Source organism: Perognathus longimembris, chromosome 3, assembly GCF_023159225.1.
Source record: "Perognathus longimembris pacificus isolate PPM17 chromosome 3, ASM2315922v1, whole genome shotgun sequence".
In the NCBI taxonomy this organism is placed as follows: Eukaryota; Metazoa; Chordata; class Mammalia; order Rodentia; family Heteromyidae; genus Perognathus; species Perognathus longimembris.
Window position 1 is genome coordinate 111,925,958 of NC_063163.1, and position 12,174 is coordinate 111,938,131.

At 41.4% G+C, this 12,174-nt stretch overlaps 2 protein-coding genes across 4 annotated transcripts in view; one reads left to right on the forward strand and one right to left on the reverse strand.

Moving 5' to 3' along the window:
• Zc3h12c (zinc finger CCCH-type containing 12C) overlaps positions 1 to 12,174 on the forward strand; it is a 42,530-nt gene that overhangs the window by 740 nt on the left and 29,616 nt on the right. The window lies entirely within an intron of this gene.
• LOC125349559 lies at positions 155 to 1,483 on the reverse strand. The gene is made up of 2 exons (XM_048343801.1): positions 645 to 1,483; positions 155 to 606 (listed from the first exon to the last, which is right to left on the reverse strand). The coding sequence occupies exons 1-2, from the start codon at positions 1,035 to 1,037 to the stop codon at positions 343 to 345; spliced, it is 657 nt and encodes a 218-aa protein (XP_048199758.1). The 5' UTR covers positions 1,038 to 1,483; the 3' UTR covers positions 155 to 342.

Genomic DNA, 12,174 nt, shown 5'->3' on the forward strand with positions numbered 1-12,174 from the left:
GGTTGAGCAACAGCCCCGGTGCGCGCGCGCGCCCGAGGGAGTTGTGCAAGCCGGGGGGGCGCGGGGAAGCGGGGCGCGGGGAGGGGGCGCGGCGCGGGGGCCGCGGTGGCCGTTGTCGCCCCTGGTCACCCCCCAGCGGCCCGCCGGCCGGAGCTTCCTGGCGGGATTGGTCATGCCGAGTAGCGGCCCCCAGGTTCGTCCTCGGGAAGGGCCGGGGGGTCGAGATCCAACCGGACATGGGGAGGCCGCGCCCCAGCGCCCGGCGGGCGGGTGGGAACCCGGAGCTTCGGGCCCTGGGCGGTCGGATCGGGCTCCTCGAAGGTCGAGTGGCCAAGCTCCCCGCTACCCAGGTGGGGCCGAGCGGCAGAGCCCGGCGCATCCTCCCCGCGGGCAGCGCCGTCCCCGCCGGCCTGGGGGACGAGGTGAGGCCGGTGTCCGCGGCCTAGGACACGGACTGGTTCTTTTCCCGCCCGGCCGCCCGAGGGGGACACGGACGCCAAACATGGAGGCGCGGGCGCCCCGATGGAAACGGAACCTCTGCAGCTCCGAGCCTCGTGCGCTCCCGGGGTGAGGCGCCATCCGACATCCCCGGCTGCAAGCCGGGCCATTCGCTCCCATTCTCCCTCCCCGCCACCCGGATCTCCGGCCGGCGCTACCCGGAGCCCCTCCGCCTCCGTCCCCCGCGCACCCCCCAGGCCCCGGCCGGTCCCTTCTGCACGCTGCGCGCTGCTCAGCCCGGCCGGCCGCCGCACTGTCTGCACTCGCTGCAAAGAGGTGTTGCACACGTTAACTTGGGAGACGTGCAATCCCGCTTTCCTCCCCGGAACCCTTCCATTCTCTATTGTCTCGTGAAGTCCTTCAAAACAGAGCTTTTCCCAAGTGCTGGGCATTGCTGTAACCTGGGTTCTTCTCCTCCTGGATAAGGGTGGACGCTGGGTTTGCGCTCTTGAGTTTTTGTGATGGATGAAACACGAATAGAGATTTAGGAGAAGTTTTTTCTGTGGGTTGTAAGATTGTTGGACTATCTCCAGGCCCATCAAGGCGTTTATTGATTCTTATCTTTTTGTGTGTGTGTGTATGTGTGTGTGTGTGTGTGTGTGTGTGTGCGCGCGCGCGCGCCATGGTAGAATACATAAGGAGATACTTGGGCTTGAGTGGTGTATACTTAAAAATTTGGGAAAGTTGTATGGTTCTTATTTCCTCATTGAGACATGCTACAAACACATGTGTATACGTATGTATGTATGTGTATTAGATTTTCCAAGATCTGCAAATCAAAATCCTGAGTTTGTCTGGACCTGTGTAGCACTCCACTAATCCCAGAGCTCATAGGAAGGAAGATCACAAGTTCAGGGCTATCCTGCCATCCATCCAATAGCAAGAGCTTATCTCCAGGAAAAAAAAAAAAAAAAAAGGAAGGGGGGAGAGAAGTCCTAACTATAGAAGGAGTAATCTTAGTTTATTTAATGTCTTTATTTATTATTTATTTGGTAGCAATAATTTTAATGTTTCCTCACCCTTGAATATGTGTGTGTATATATACATGCACACACACAATTTCTAAGACTTATGTGACAAGTCCAGGATAATACCTATTTCAGACTTCTCTTTTTTCTCCCAGTTTTGCATACTGATTTTTTTTGGGGGGGGGAGGGGACAGTGTTACTTGAGTTGTATCTAACATTTTCGGGCTTTGCTTGCTGGGCTGGCTGACACTCTACCACTGGAGCCATGCCTCCTGTCCATTTTTTTCGCTGGTTAATCAGAGATGGAGTTGAACAGATTTTTCTGCTGTGGCTGGCTTTGTACCCTGGTCCTCTGCGTCTCAGCCTCCTGAATAGCTAGGATTACAGGCATATGTTATGATGCCTGGCTGCATGTTGATTTTAAGTTAACCTAAATTTGTCTACTTAGAAGTACCCTAAAAGTATCAAAATGGTCTGTTGTGTTGTCTCTAAATCCTTAATTCAAAACAATATTGGAGCATTTTTTACTAAAACAATGGATTTTTGCTTTTCAGAGTAAGTCGCAATTCTTGTTAAGATCTTGTCATCATAAAAATACTTAAGTATCAAGGTGCTTTTGGCCCTAGCTACTCAGGAAGCTGAGATCTGAAGGTCAAAGTTTGAAGCCAGCTTAAACAAGAACATGAGATTCTTATCTCTAGTTAACAACCAAAAAGGCCAGAAGTGGATCTGTGGCTCAAGTGGTTGAACACTAGCCTTGAACACAATAGCTCAGGGACAGTGCCCAGGCCCTGAGTTGTAGTATTAGAAACAAAATAATAAAATGAGCCATTTTTGTTTTGTCTTGGTTTTGTATGTATGTGTGCTGGAGATTGAACCCCTGTTCCAGACATACATGCTGACTGATCAATCACTAATCAAAATGAACTTAGAAATAAAACAACAAAAAGATAAATACTTTTTAATTTTCATTTAGTAATGGAAGTCTGATGAAACTATTGTAAGCATAATCAAAAATATTAATGGATAGGAAATAGAAAGTTGGAGTGGTCACTGATAGTTTTCATTAGTCATCTCCTATTTCTAAACTTTAATGACCAGAATAATAATTTAAAAAATTCCTATGTTGTACTGTAGGATTCCCTGAAGCTATGTTGTAGTGGGTTCTGTCTGCTAAATTGGTCCCTCTACAGTTAATAGAAATTGGATCTTTTAAACATTTTTCTTACTCTACAAATGAGTTACCCTACCCCCATTCCCTGACCCCCTTCTTGCAGATCACGTGGCTTCTACATTTTAATACTTGCTGTTCTCATCATTTTATACTTTAGTGCTTTTCTTTTCCCCCCATAAACTTAGAATTCATTCATTCTGCTTTGATGCAGTCTTAAGGAAACTAGAGATGAAATAGGAAAACAAAATTTTAAACTTTTTGAGTGTTGGAATTTAAGATTATAAATTTATCTGCCAGTGGCTGCTGACTTGAAACTAGTATTTTTCCATTCCCTTGGCAAATAATAATTTAGTATCAATTTAAGGGCAGGCTGGGGCCCCTGGCCTCTAAAAGCTGCTAGATAGGAACAGATAGAACAGAATGTTCAGTGGAATGAACCTAACCAGTGGAGAAGTGCGGAAGAAGCGAGGAATTCAGATTGTGGAGATGGTATCTTGAGAGAAGACTGAAGTAGCCAGAGCTGGGTAAAATCCATGTAGGAATACGGACAGTGGCAGAAAAGGAGTGGTCGATGGTTAAATAGAGTCTTGTGTTGAGTGTAGTTTGTATTAGGGTGCAAATAGCCAATAAATAAGATAGCAAACAAATAAGAGCACTTTATTAACGCAGGATTTCACACTGAGTTGCTGGAGTTTGGACTCAAGTTTGTGAAAAATTTGGAAAAAAAAAAGCTTCTTGTATTTTAAGTGTTAATTGGTCTGTGGTAAATAATGGCAGAGGGAAGGTTCTAGCTAAGTTAGGCTAAGTGCGAAGACCAGTATGAAGCCCTGACACTAGTGGGTGGCTCAAAGCCTACTGTAAGCTACTCAGGAGGCTGAGTATCTGACCATCAGGGTTCCAAGTCAGCCCAGGAATAAAACTCTAGAAACTCTTACCTGCAATGAACCAGCCAAAAAGCTGGAGGTGGTGGTGCAGCTCAAGTGGTAGAATGCCAGCCTTGAACAGAAAAGGCCAAGTGAGACTATGAGGCTTTGGGTTCAAGCCACTACGAGTGGGTGTGCATACACGCACACACACCCAGACCCACACACACAAGACCAACATTAAGGCTTCATTACCTGAAGCATACATCTTACTAGATTCCTCTGTCATTGTGAGTTATAAATGATAGAATGGCATCTCTCTAAAAAGGTCCATCCCTTTCCTGTGTACCTGGAGTAGTATTGCCTTATAGTTTTCCCTCCATTCCACATCATAATACATGCTAGGATTTTCATGGCATTAAAAATATTTCAAACATTGTCTTCCTAACAACATGTGATTTAATCTAATCAGTCTCCTATTTCTGTTGGACATTTGTTTTTTTCCCAATACTTTAATGTCATAATGCTTTAGTTGAATATCATGAAACTTTGTTATCTGCCTCTGTGTTTTCAGGATGAATTCCTAGATATAATGAATAAAGGAGAAATAAGCTTTTCAGTATTTACTGGTGAAGAAGCTTTTTGTGTTGCTAGATGCACGCATTAGCACACAGTCAGAATCCTAATTTCATTCCATATTGGAATCATTCTTATTTCCAATTAGCCAGCAGAAGGTCAGAAGTGGAACTGTGGCTCAAGTGGTAGATCACTAGGCTGGAGTAGAAAAAGCTAAGGGATGGTACTCAGGCCCTGAGTTCAAACCCTAGTACCAGCCTAAAATCAAACATCAATTTATCAATTGATCATTAGGTAGATCTGTAGATGAGATGGATGGATGGATGGATGGATGGACAGATAGATAATATTCATGGATTGATAGATAAATGGGTGTAGAAGTATTCAATTCAACTGGATGGGGATTTTGTTTGCTTTTCTACTTAACCCTTGACTTAGTTTCTTACTTAATTTCTATTTAGACTTGCTAGATATAAAGCTTCTGTAAAATGAAGGATACATTTCTTGTTGCTAATGTTAAGTCTATATTCTAGGTTTTCCAAGGGTTTTCCAATTTATTACTTTGTCTTTTAGGGTGAGGCTAAAATTAGGTTTTGTTCTTTATTCTTAGTCATCTGTACTCATTTCCTATTCAAAATTATGTAGGCTTAGTTTTATCCTTATGCTGTGAGTTAGTCTGTTTCCCATCTTGGCTGTTACTTAGTGATTTGTGGTTATTGTTTTGCACATTTATAGAGAACAGTTTTCTCATACAATTGAAATTGCCTCCTTGTTGTTGACTTCCACGGTTTTAATGTTTATGTCATCGTTTTCTTTGTTGGCCCCAGTGAGCTGGGGTTCTTTGCACATTTAATACTTTCTGGAATTTTGCTGTAATTTAAGATGATTAGTACAGATCTGAAAGACTTAAATTGTGCCCCAAATTATCTATTTGTAAGTTAAGTATTATTTCTTGTTTTGCTCAGATGGAAAATTACCCTGAGTAATGCAGAAATCATGGACATGGAGTAGATCAAAATTAGTAATATCATATATAGGAAAAACAGTTTTACATGGGAGAAATGTTTTCTTTTTTTGTAATTTATTTATTAATTAAACACAAATTTTTTGACAAGGTGGTGTGCAAAAAGGGTACAGTTGCATAGTAGGGCAGTGTGTACATTTCTTGTGATAGCTTACGCCCTGTTTTTCTTTCCCTTCCCTAGGTCAGGTAGACATATATACAATACACAATGTACCAAGAACATATACAGTAGCCACGTGGCCTACACCCAAGAAAATTCGCCTCGGGCTTTAAATGTAATGTCGATATTAGACAATATGTCGACAGTAGTCTTATATGAACATACCTACATAGCTTTTGAGCTATTGTGATCCACTGAGAGGTCAAATTTTGACCTTTATATGTTGAGTAGTTGTTTGGTTTTAGTTACATAATGTTGGGTCGCTGCCCCAATCCTGTGGGAAATACCATTTGACAAGCAGTTTTTGGTTTCACAGACCTGGTCTCTATTGTCTCTCTGTCACCCCTTCTTAACAGTCATATATCAGGGAGATCATGCCCCTTTGTTCTCTGTGTTCTAGGCTTGTCTCGCTCAACATTATTTGTTCAAGTTCTGACCATTTCCCTGCGAATAACAATATTTCACCATTCCTAATCGCTATGTAGTATTCCATTGTGTATAGGTACCATATTTTTTGGATCCATTCATCTGTGGAGGGGCATCTGGGTTGTTTCCATATTTTGGCTATTGTGAATTGTGCAGTGATAAACATGGAAGTACAAATGTCTTTTTGATATCTTGGGACCTGTTGTTCAGGATAGATGCCTAGGAGTGGTATGGCTGGGTTGTAGGGTAGGTCTATATTGAGCTTTTTGAGAAACCTCCATACTGTTCTCCAAAGTGGTTATACTAATTTGCACTCCCACCAACAATGGAGAAGGGTTCCTCTTTCCCCACACCCCCTCCAGCATTTGTTGTTGCCTGAGTTCAGAGTATAGGCCATTCTACCTGGGGTGAGGTGGTATCTCAGGGTTGTTTTTATTTGCATTTCCTTTACTACCAGGGATGTTGAACATTTCCTCATATGTTTATTTGCCATTTTTATCTCTTGTGAAGTCTCTCTTTAGCTCCTTTGCCCATTTCCTAATTGGTTTATTGGGCTTGGAGGGGCTTAGTTTTTTGAGTTCTCTGTAGATGACAGATATTAGGCCTTTGTCTGTTGCTGTGCTGGTAAAGATCCTTTCCCATGTGGTTGGCTGTCTTTCTATTTTGGTGGCTATGTCCTTAGCTGTGCAGAAACTTTTTAATTTGTAGTAGTCCCATTTGTCGAGTCTTTCCCCTATTTGTTGTGCCCCTGGGACTCTATTCAGGAAGTTCCTTCCTGTGCCTATAAGTTCTAGCATCTTTCCTACTCTGTCCTTCAGTAGTTTCAAGGATTCAGGTTTGATATTGAGGTCCTTGATCCATTTTGAGTTGATCTTGGTGCATGGTGATAGGCTTGGGTCTACTTTGAGTTTTCTGCATATGGCTGCCCAGTTCTCCCAGCACCAGTAGTTGAAGAGGCTATGTTTATTCCATTATATGTCTTTAGCTCCTTTGTCGAATATCAGCTGACTGTAAGAGTGCGGTTTTATTTCTGGATCTTCAATTCTAATCCATTGGTCTTCTGGTCTGTTTTTATACCAATACCAGGCTGTTTTTGTTATGATGGCCCTGTAGTAGAGCTTGAAGTCTGGTATTGTGATACCTCCCGCACTGCTTTTTTTGCCTAGAATTGCTTTGGCTATTCTAGGTCTTTTGCTGTTCCATATGAATTTATGGATTGCTTTCTCTATTTCAGTGAAGAATATAACTGGGATTTTGATAGGGATTGCATTGAATTTGTCTAACAATTTGGGCAATATGGCCATTTTCACTATATTGATTCTACCTACCCATGAGCATGGGAGGTCTTTCCATCTCCTTGTGTCTTCTTTGATTTCCCTTATTAGATTTTTATAGTTCTCATTAAATAGGTCTGTCACGTCCTTGGTTAGGTTGATCCCTAGGTACTTTATTCTTTTTTTGGCGACTATAAATGGAATTGTTTCCATAATTTCCTTTTCTGCTTGTACATTGCTGGAGAAATGTTTTCTAAACTGCATTCTTGTTATTTTGACTACCGTCTATTTGTTAAATACATTTTATATTTAACATTTTATGATCTTTTATCACATTGGTGAAATATAGAACATAGCTGGGTGCTGGTAGCTCAGGCCTACAATTCTAGCTACTCAGGAGGCTGAGATCTGAGGATCATAGTTCATAGCCAGCCTGGGCAGGAAAGCCCATAAGACTCTTAAACTCCAATTAACCACTAGAAAACCAGAAATGGTGCTGTGGCTCAAGTGGTATAGTACTAGCCTTGAACTGAGACAGCACCCAGGCCCAGAGTTCAAGCCCCATGACCGAGAGAGAGAAAGAGAGAGAGAATTATAACATATCATATTATTATATTAATACTATATAGAGATACTATAAAAACATACAATACATGGAGAACACATGTAAATAATAGTGGAAAATCACCTATAATTCTCACGTAGAAATAACTTAAGATATTGGTAGTCTTATGTTCATTTTATTAGTTTTTTGAGCAATGCCAGGATTTGAACTCAAGGTCTTACTCTTACTCAGTTTGTTTGCATGGCTTGCATTCTACCATTTGTCCTATGCCTCCAGCCTTCTTTAAGTATTTTTGCTAATATAAACACAACCTTTTGATAAAGCAATGCATTGTGGGTTGTTTTGTTTTGTTTTTTTACCTGAGAGTTTTCCTGTGTATTTGAGATCTTTACGAGATTGTTTTTATTGGCTGCATGGCATTCACTCTATTCAAGTACTGTAGATCATATTGGATATTTAGACTGTGACCAAACCAAGACAAAGAGAGAGGAAAGCCATAAAAACCTAGAGGTGACAAAAGAGAAATTACAGCTGATGCCACAGGAATGTAATTAATCCTTAAGAGCCTATTGTTAATTGTTGTTATTATCTTTTTTGTCAGTTTGGGGGCTTGAACTCAGGGCCTGGATGCTTTCCCTGAGCTCTTTTGCCCAAGGCTAGTGCTCTCCCACTTGGAGCCACAGTGCCACTTTTGGTTTTTGAATGGTTAATTGGATATATAAGAGTCTCATGGAGACTTTTCTGCCTGGGCTGGCTTCGAACCATGATCCTCAAATCTCAACTACCTGAGTACCTAGGATTACAGGCATGAACCACCGGTGCCCACTAAGGGCCTATTATTATACATAGCCATACACTGAGAAATTGGCTTTTTTTTTTTTTTTTGGCCAGTCCTGGGCCTTGAACTCAGGGCCTGAGCACTGTCCCTGGCTTCTTTTTGCTCAAGGCTAGCACTCTGCCACTTGAGACACAGAGCCACTTCTGGCCGTTTTCTGTATATGTGGTGCTGGGGAATCGAACCCAGGGCCTCATGTATACGAGGCAAGCACTCTTGCCACTAGGCCATATTCCCAGCCCCATACATAGCCATACACTGAGAAATTGGAAAGAGAAATGGGTACATATCTGGACACACAGATTGCAACCCACTTTGTTTCTATTCCTTATAAGCATTAAGATTGTGATGAGATAATGGCTCATAATAATGAATGTATTATTAACACATTCCGACATGTGATCACGAAATCCATGCTAGAAAAGTTGCAGCAGTTTGTATTTCTACCAGCAGTACAGGTGCGTCCATTTCTATATACGCTTCACTGGCTGGGCTCACCTTCCGCATGGCCTGGTCTAGTTAATTTAGTAGACAAGGAAGTTAATTTAGTAGACAACTTAGTGCTAAGAAGCTTCTTTCGTAGAGTCAGAGAGCCTGGGTCTAGTTCCTGTCATGATGCTTGCTGCTTATGCGTGATCTCGAGCAATTTCCTTACTGATTCCCCTACGCCTCTGTTTCCTTGCCTATAAAATGGTGACGGTAATACGTGTGATGGCGTAATATAATGTTGAGATTGATGGGGACTTATGCTAAAGCACTTATGTCCCTAGCTGTCATTATGTATTAGGAGCTGTCATCAGGTATTCTCATTGTATAAAAATTGGACATGCCCTGTTCCAAACTCTGAAATGCTCCACGGTCCCAAAGGTCCAGTGCCAGGGGGAATTTCTATACTACGGACCTTTATTTCTTCCATAAGGTTATTTGAAATATTGTATAAAAATTATTTGGAGTTATGGGTATAAGGCATATATGAAACATAAATGAATTTCATGTTTACACTCGGATCCTATCCCCAAGATGTCTCATGGCTATACAAATATTCAAGAAAAACCCTACTCTTAAAAAATAAACCCAAAAGAATTCTGATCCTATGCACTTTGATAAGGGGTATCCAGCCTGTAATTTTCTACTTGATAATAGCTCATAGAATTGATTAATAGCAGGCACTTTAGGTTTATTTCTACTTGACTTCCCTCCCGCCCCCCCCCCCCGGACATTTCATGTCTAAAATGCCTTGTGGCTCTTTTCTAACACAGGTGTCACTTGCTTATATATCCAAGTTCTGAAGCATAGCATGTTTTAGGCAATTTCCTTTCATTATTAAATCCCTAAATTTATCTAAAAAATTGTCCATGGTATTTTTTTTCAGTATTTAAGGTACGGTCTCATTTCTTGATTGGATGTACAGCCAGCCAGCATAAAGCCAGCAAAGCTGAAATTTTACGACTTAGCCCTCTTCATGGTTCTAGCCTTATCTCATTGATGTAAATTTTTTGAGGCCCACTCTCTCCATGTAAGTGTCCACATGGGTGGTAGTCCGCACTGTGAGTGGTAGAGGGAGGGCAACTCCTCACTCAGAGGAAGCCCTGGGGTCAGGTGTTCTAAGCCTTTCTTACTAATCCCCTTAGTAATCTCTGCAGAACACTATTGGAAAACTCCTGACCCCCAGGAACAACTTTCAATAATTTACACCTTCCCCACAAATGACAGTGCAACTGAAACTTTCCAGTGCCTGGCAGGCGAATTACACTGTGAGATCATTAGGGGCTCATGAAATGGTTTTTGTACTAAAGTTCTAATGTAGCATGATCAAGTATAGAAAATATAGACTGTATCGACATATTACCCACTCCTAGACTTTTCTCCCTTGTCTTCCAGAGTAGGTCCATCCAAAGTTCATGTGTCTACACGTGACTTATTTCTTGAACACTTTTGTAGACAGATCCATTTGGATTGCTACTGGTATCTAAAACTAAAATTATGTAAGACAAATTTCTTTTTTTTATCCCAAATCTATTTTTTTTCACAATTAAGAAAGTGCTGTTGCTCAACCCCTAAATCTATACGTTCTTGGTTATCTCACATGATGTACACTCAGCCCAGCACCAGAACCTTTAACTAGTATCTCTATGAGTTCAATTAGCAAGGTCAGTGTATATTATTATAATGTATATTATTATACAGTGTATATTATTATAATGAATGTATTATGTAATTTGCTTTGGTTACATTTAGGACACTCTGTATACATATTTGTTTAGTTGGGTGCATCTGTTGGGTTGTGTCAATAGTTCTGCTAGTCTCATAGAGTAGTTGGGCTGCCTTCTATCTTCTTTAGTGCCCTTCTAGAATAATCTAAACGTAGGCATCACTGGATGGATGCTTTTGAGGTTTTGCTGGAGGTATCATAGAACCTGTGGATACAGCATCCTTTGTCAGGAGTGGAATGGAGGACAGAAATCATTAACAAAGGTTTTATGTCTTCTATGGTTGTTCAAGCCTGCAATTTCTTCTTAAGCGAACCTTGATTTTAACCCTTAATGTATTGCCATAAAGAACTGGTGCATTTAAAGAAATTTTTTCTCCATTTCATTGGAGTGGCATTCCCTCAACTTTTGGTTTTGCTTTTCAGAGACACTCATTTGCTTACCCATTTAGAACCAACTTTCCATTGTATTCAACAGTTTTTGTTTTGTTTTGAGTGCTGGGGGGGGTCAAACCCAGAGCTTGATGAATCCCAGGCTACATCCCCCACCCTTACCAACCAGGTTTACTTTTTGTTTTTGTGTTTTTTATTTTTTTCCTTGCCTATCTTTATTGATGGACTGGGCCTAAGCTCTTTGAAGCTTATTTTGGAAAAGACCATCAGCAGAGAACAAGAGGTAACTACTATCTGAGTCAGATCTTGAGCCGAGAGAGGAGAATGATTTTCTGTGCTGAGCCTCGCTTCTGAGTATCAGTGTGCTATGTTTAAAGTGCAATTAAAAAATCAGCAATCAACCGAGAAGAAGAAAAAAAAAAAAAGATTAATTTTGTGAATTGGGTTGAGATAGGAAATTTACTGTTGGCCTGGCTGGCAGGAAGCGTGCACAGGGTTGGCAGCTAGAGCTTAGCTTCAGACTGCCCCGTGCTGGGCAAGCACCTGAGCAGAGACTCGGCAGGTGGAGAAAGTGATTTGGAACTCTTCAATCTGGCAAGTGTGCTACTGGGCGCTGAGTCTTGGGTCTGAGTAGTCCCCAAAATAACAGGTAGATGGCAAGTGTTTATTTTCTACTTTCCTCATAAATGAGTGCTTACCTTTTCTGTGCCTTTGAGGCCACTGGGTGCTCACTCATTGGTATGAGCCCAGGCTAAGTAGGATAGGCCATCGTGGATTCTCCTCTGATTAGAATCCTGAAATACTTTTCACTTATGAGCTGGTAGCATTTGGAGCTTTTGTGCTTCTCAACATGTGCTGGGCTCTTTTTCAGCTTTCTCCTGGTAAAACTGAAAGACATTCAAGATTACAATTGGTAAAAAAAAAAAAAAACCTTCTTTTTTTTAAATGAAACCTGCTGTTACTTTAGAAATGCTCTATCTGAACATTGATACATTTAATTACCATACTTTTGCTTCCCAGGAGCTTCTTCCCTCACCCACCAAACCCATTGGATGAAGTATTTCTTCCAAGAGACAGAGAAGAAATGAGCTGATTGTTTAATTTCCACATGTGTATACACAGGTGTGTTTGTACACATGGCTACACAGTAGCACATTCAGGGAGATGAGTAGAGGAAGAAAGAAGGAGGTACAGATGCCAGGAGTAAAA

Excerpts from the sequence above, each read along its gene's own strand:
- LOC125349559 (XM_048343801.1), bottom strand. The coding sequence starts at position 1,037 with ATGGGCCTGGAGATAGTCCAACAATCTTACAACCCACAGAAAAAACTT. Across the intron at positions 607-644 it reads GGCTCCGGGTAGCGCCGGCC|GGCCCGGCTTGCAGCCGGGG; the intron begins GGAGATCCGGGT and ends ATGGGAGCGAAT.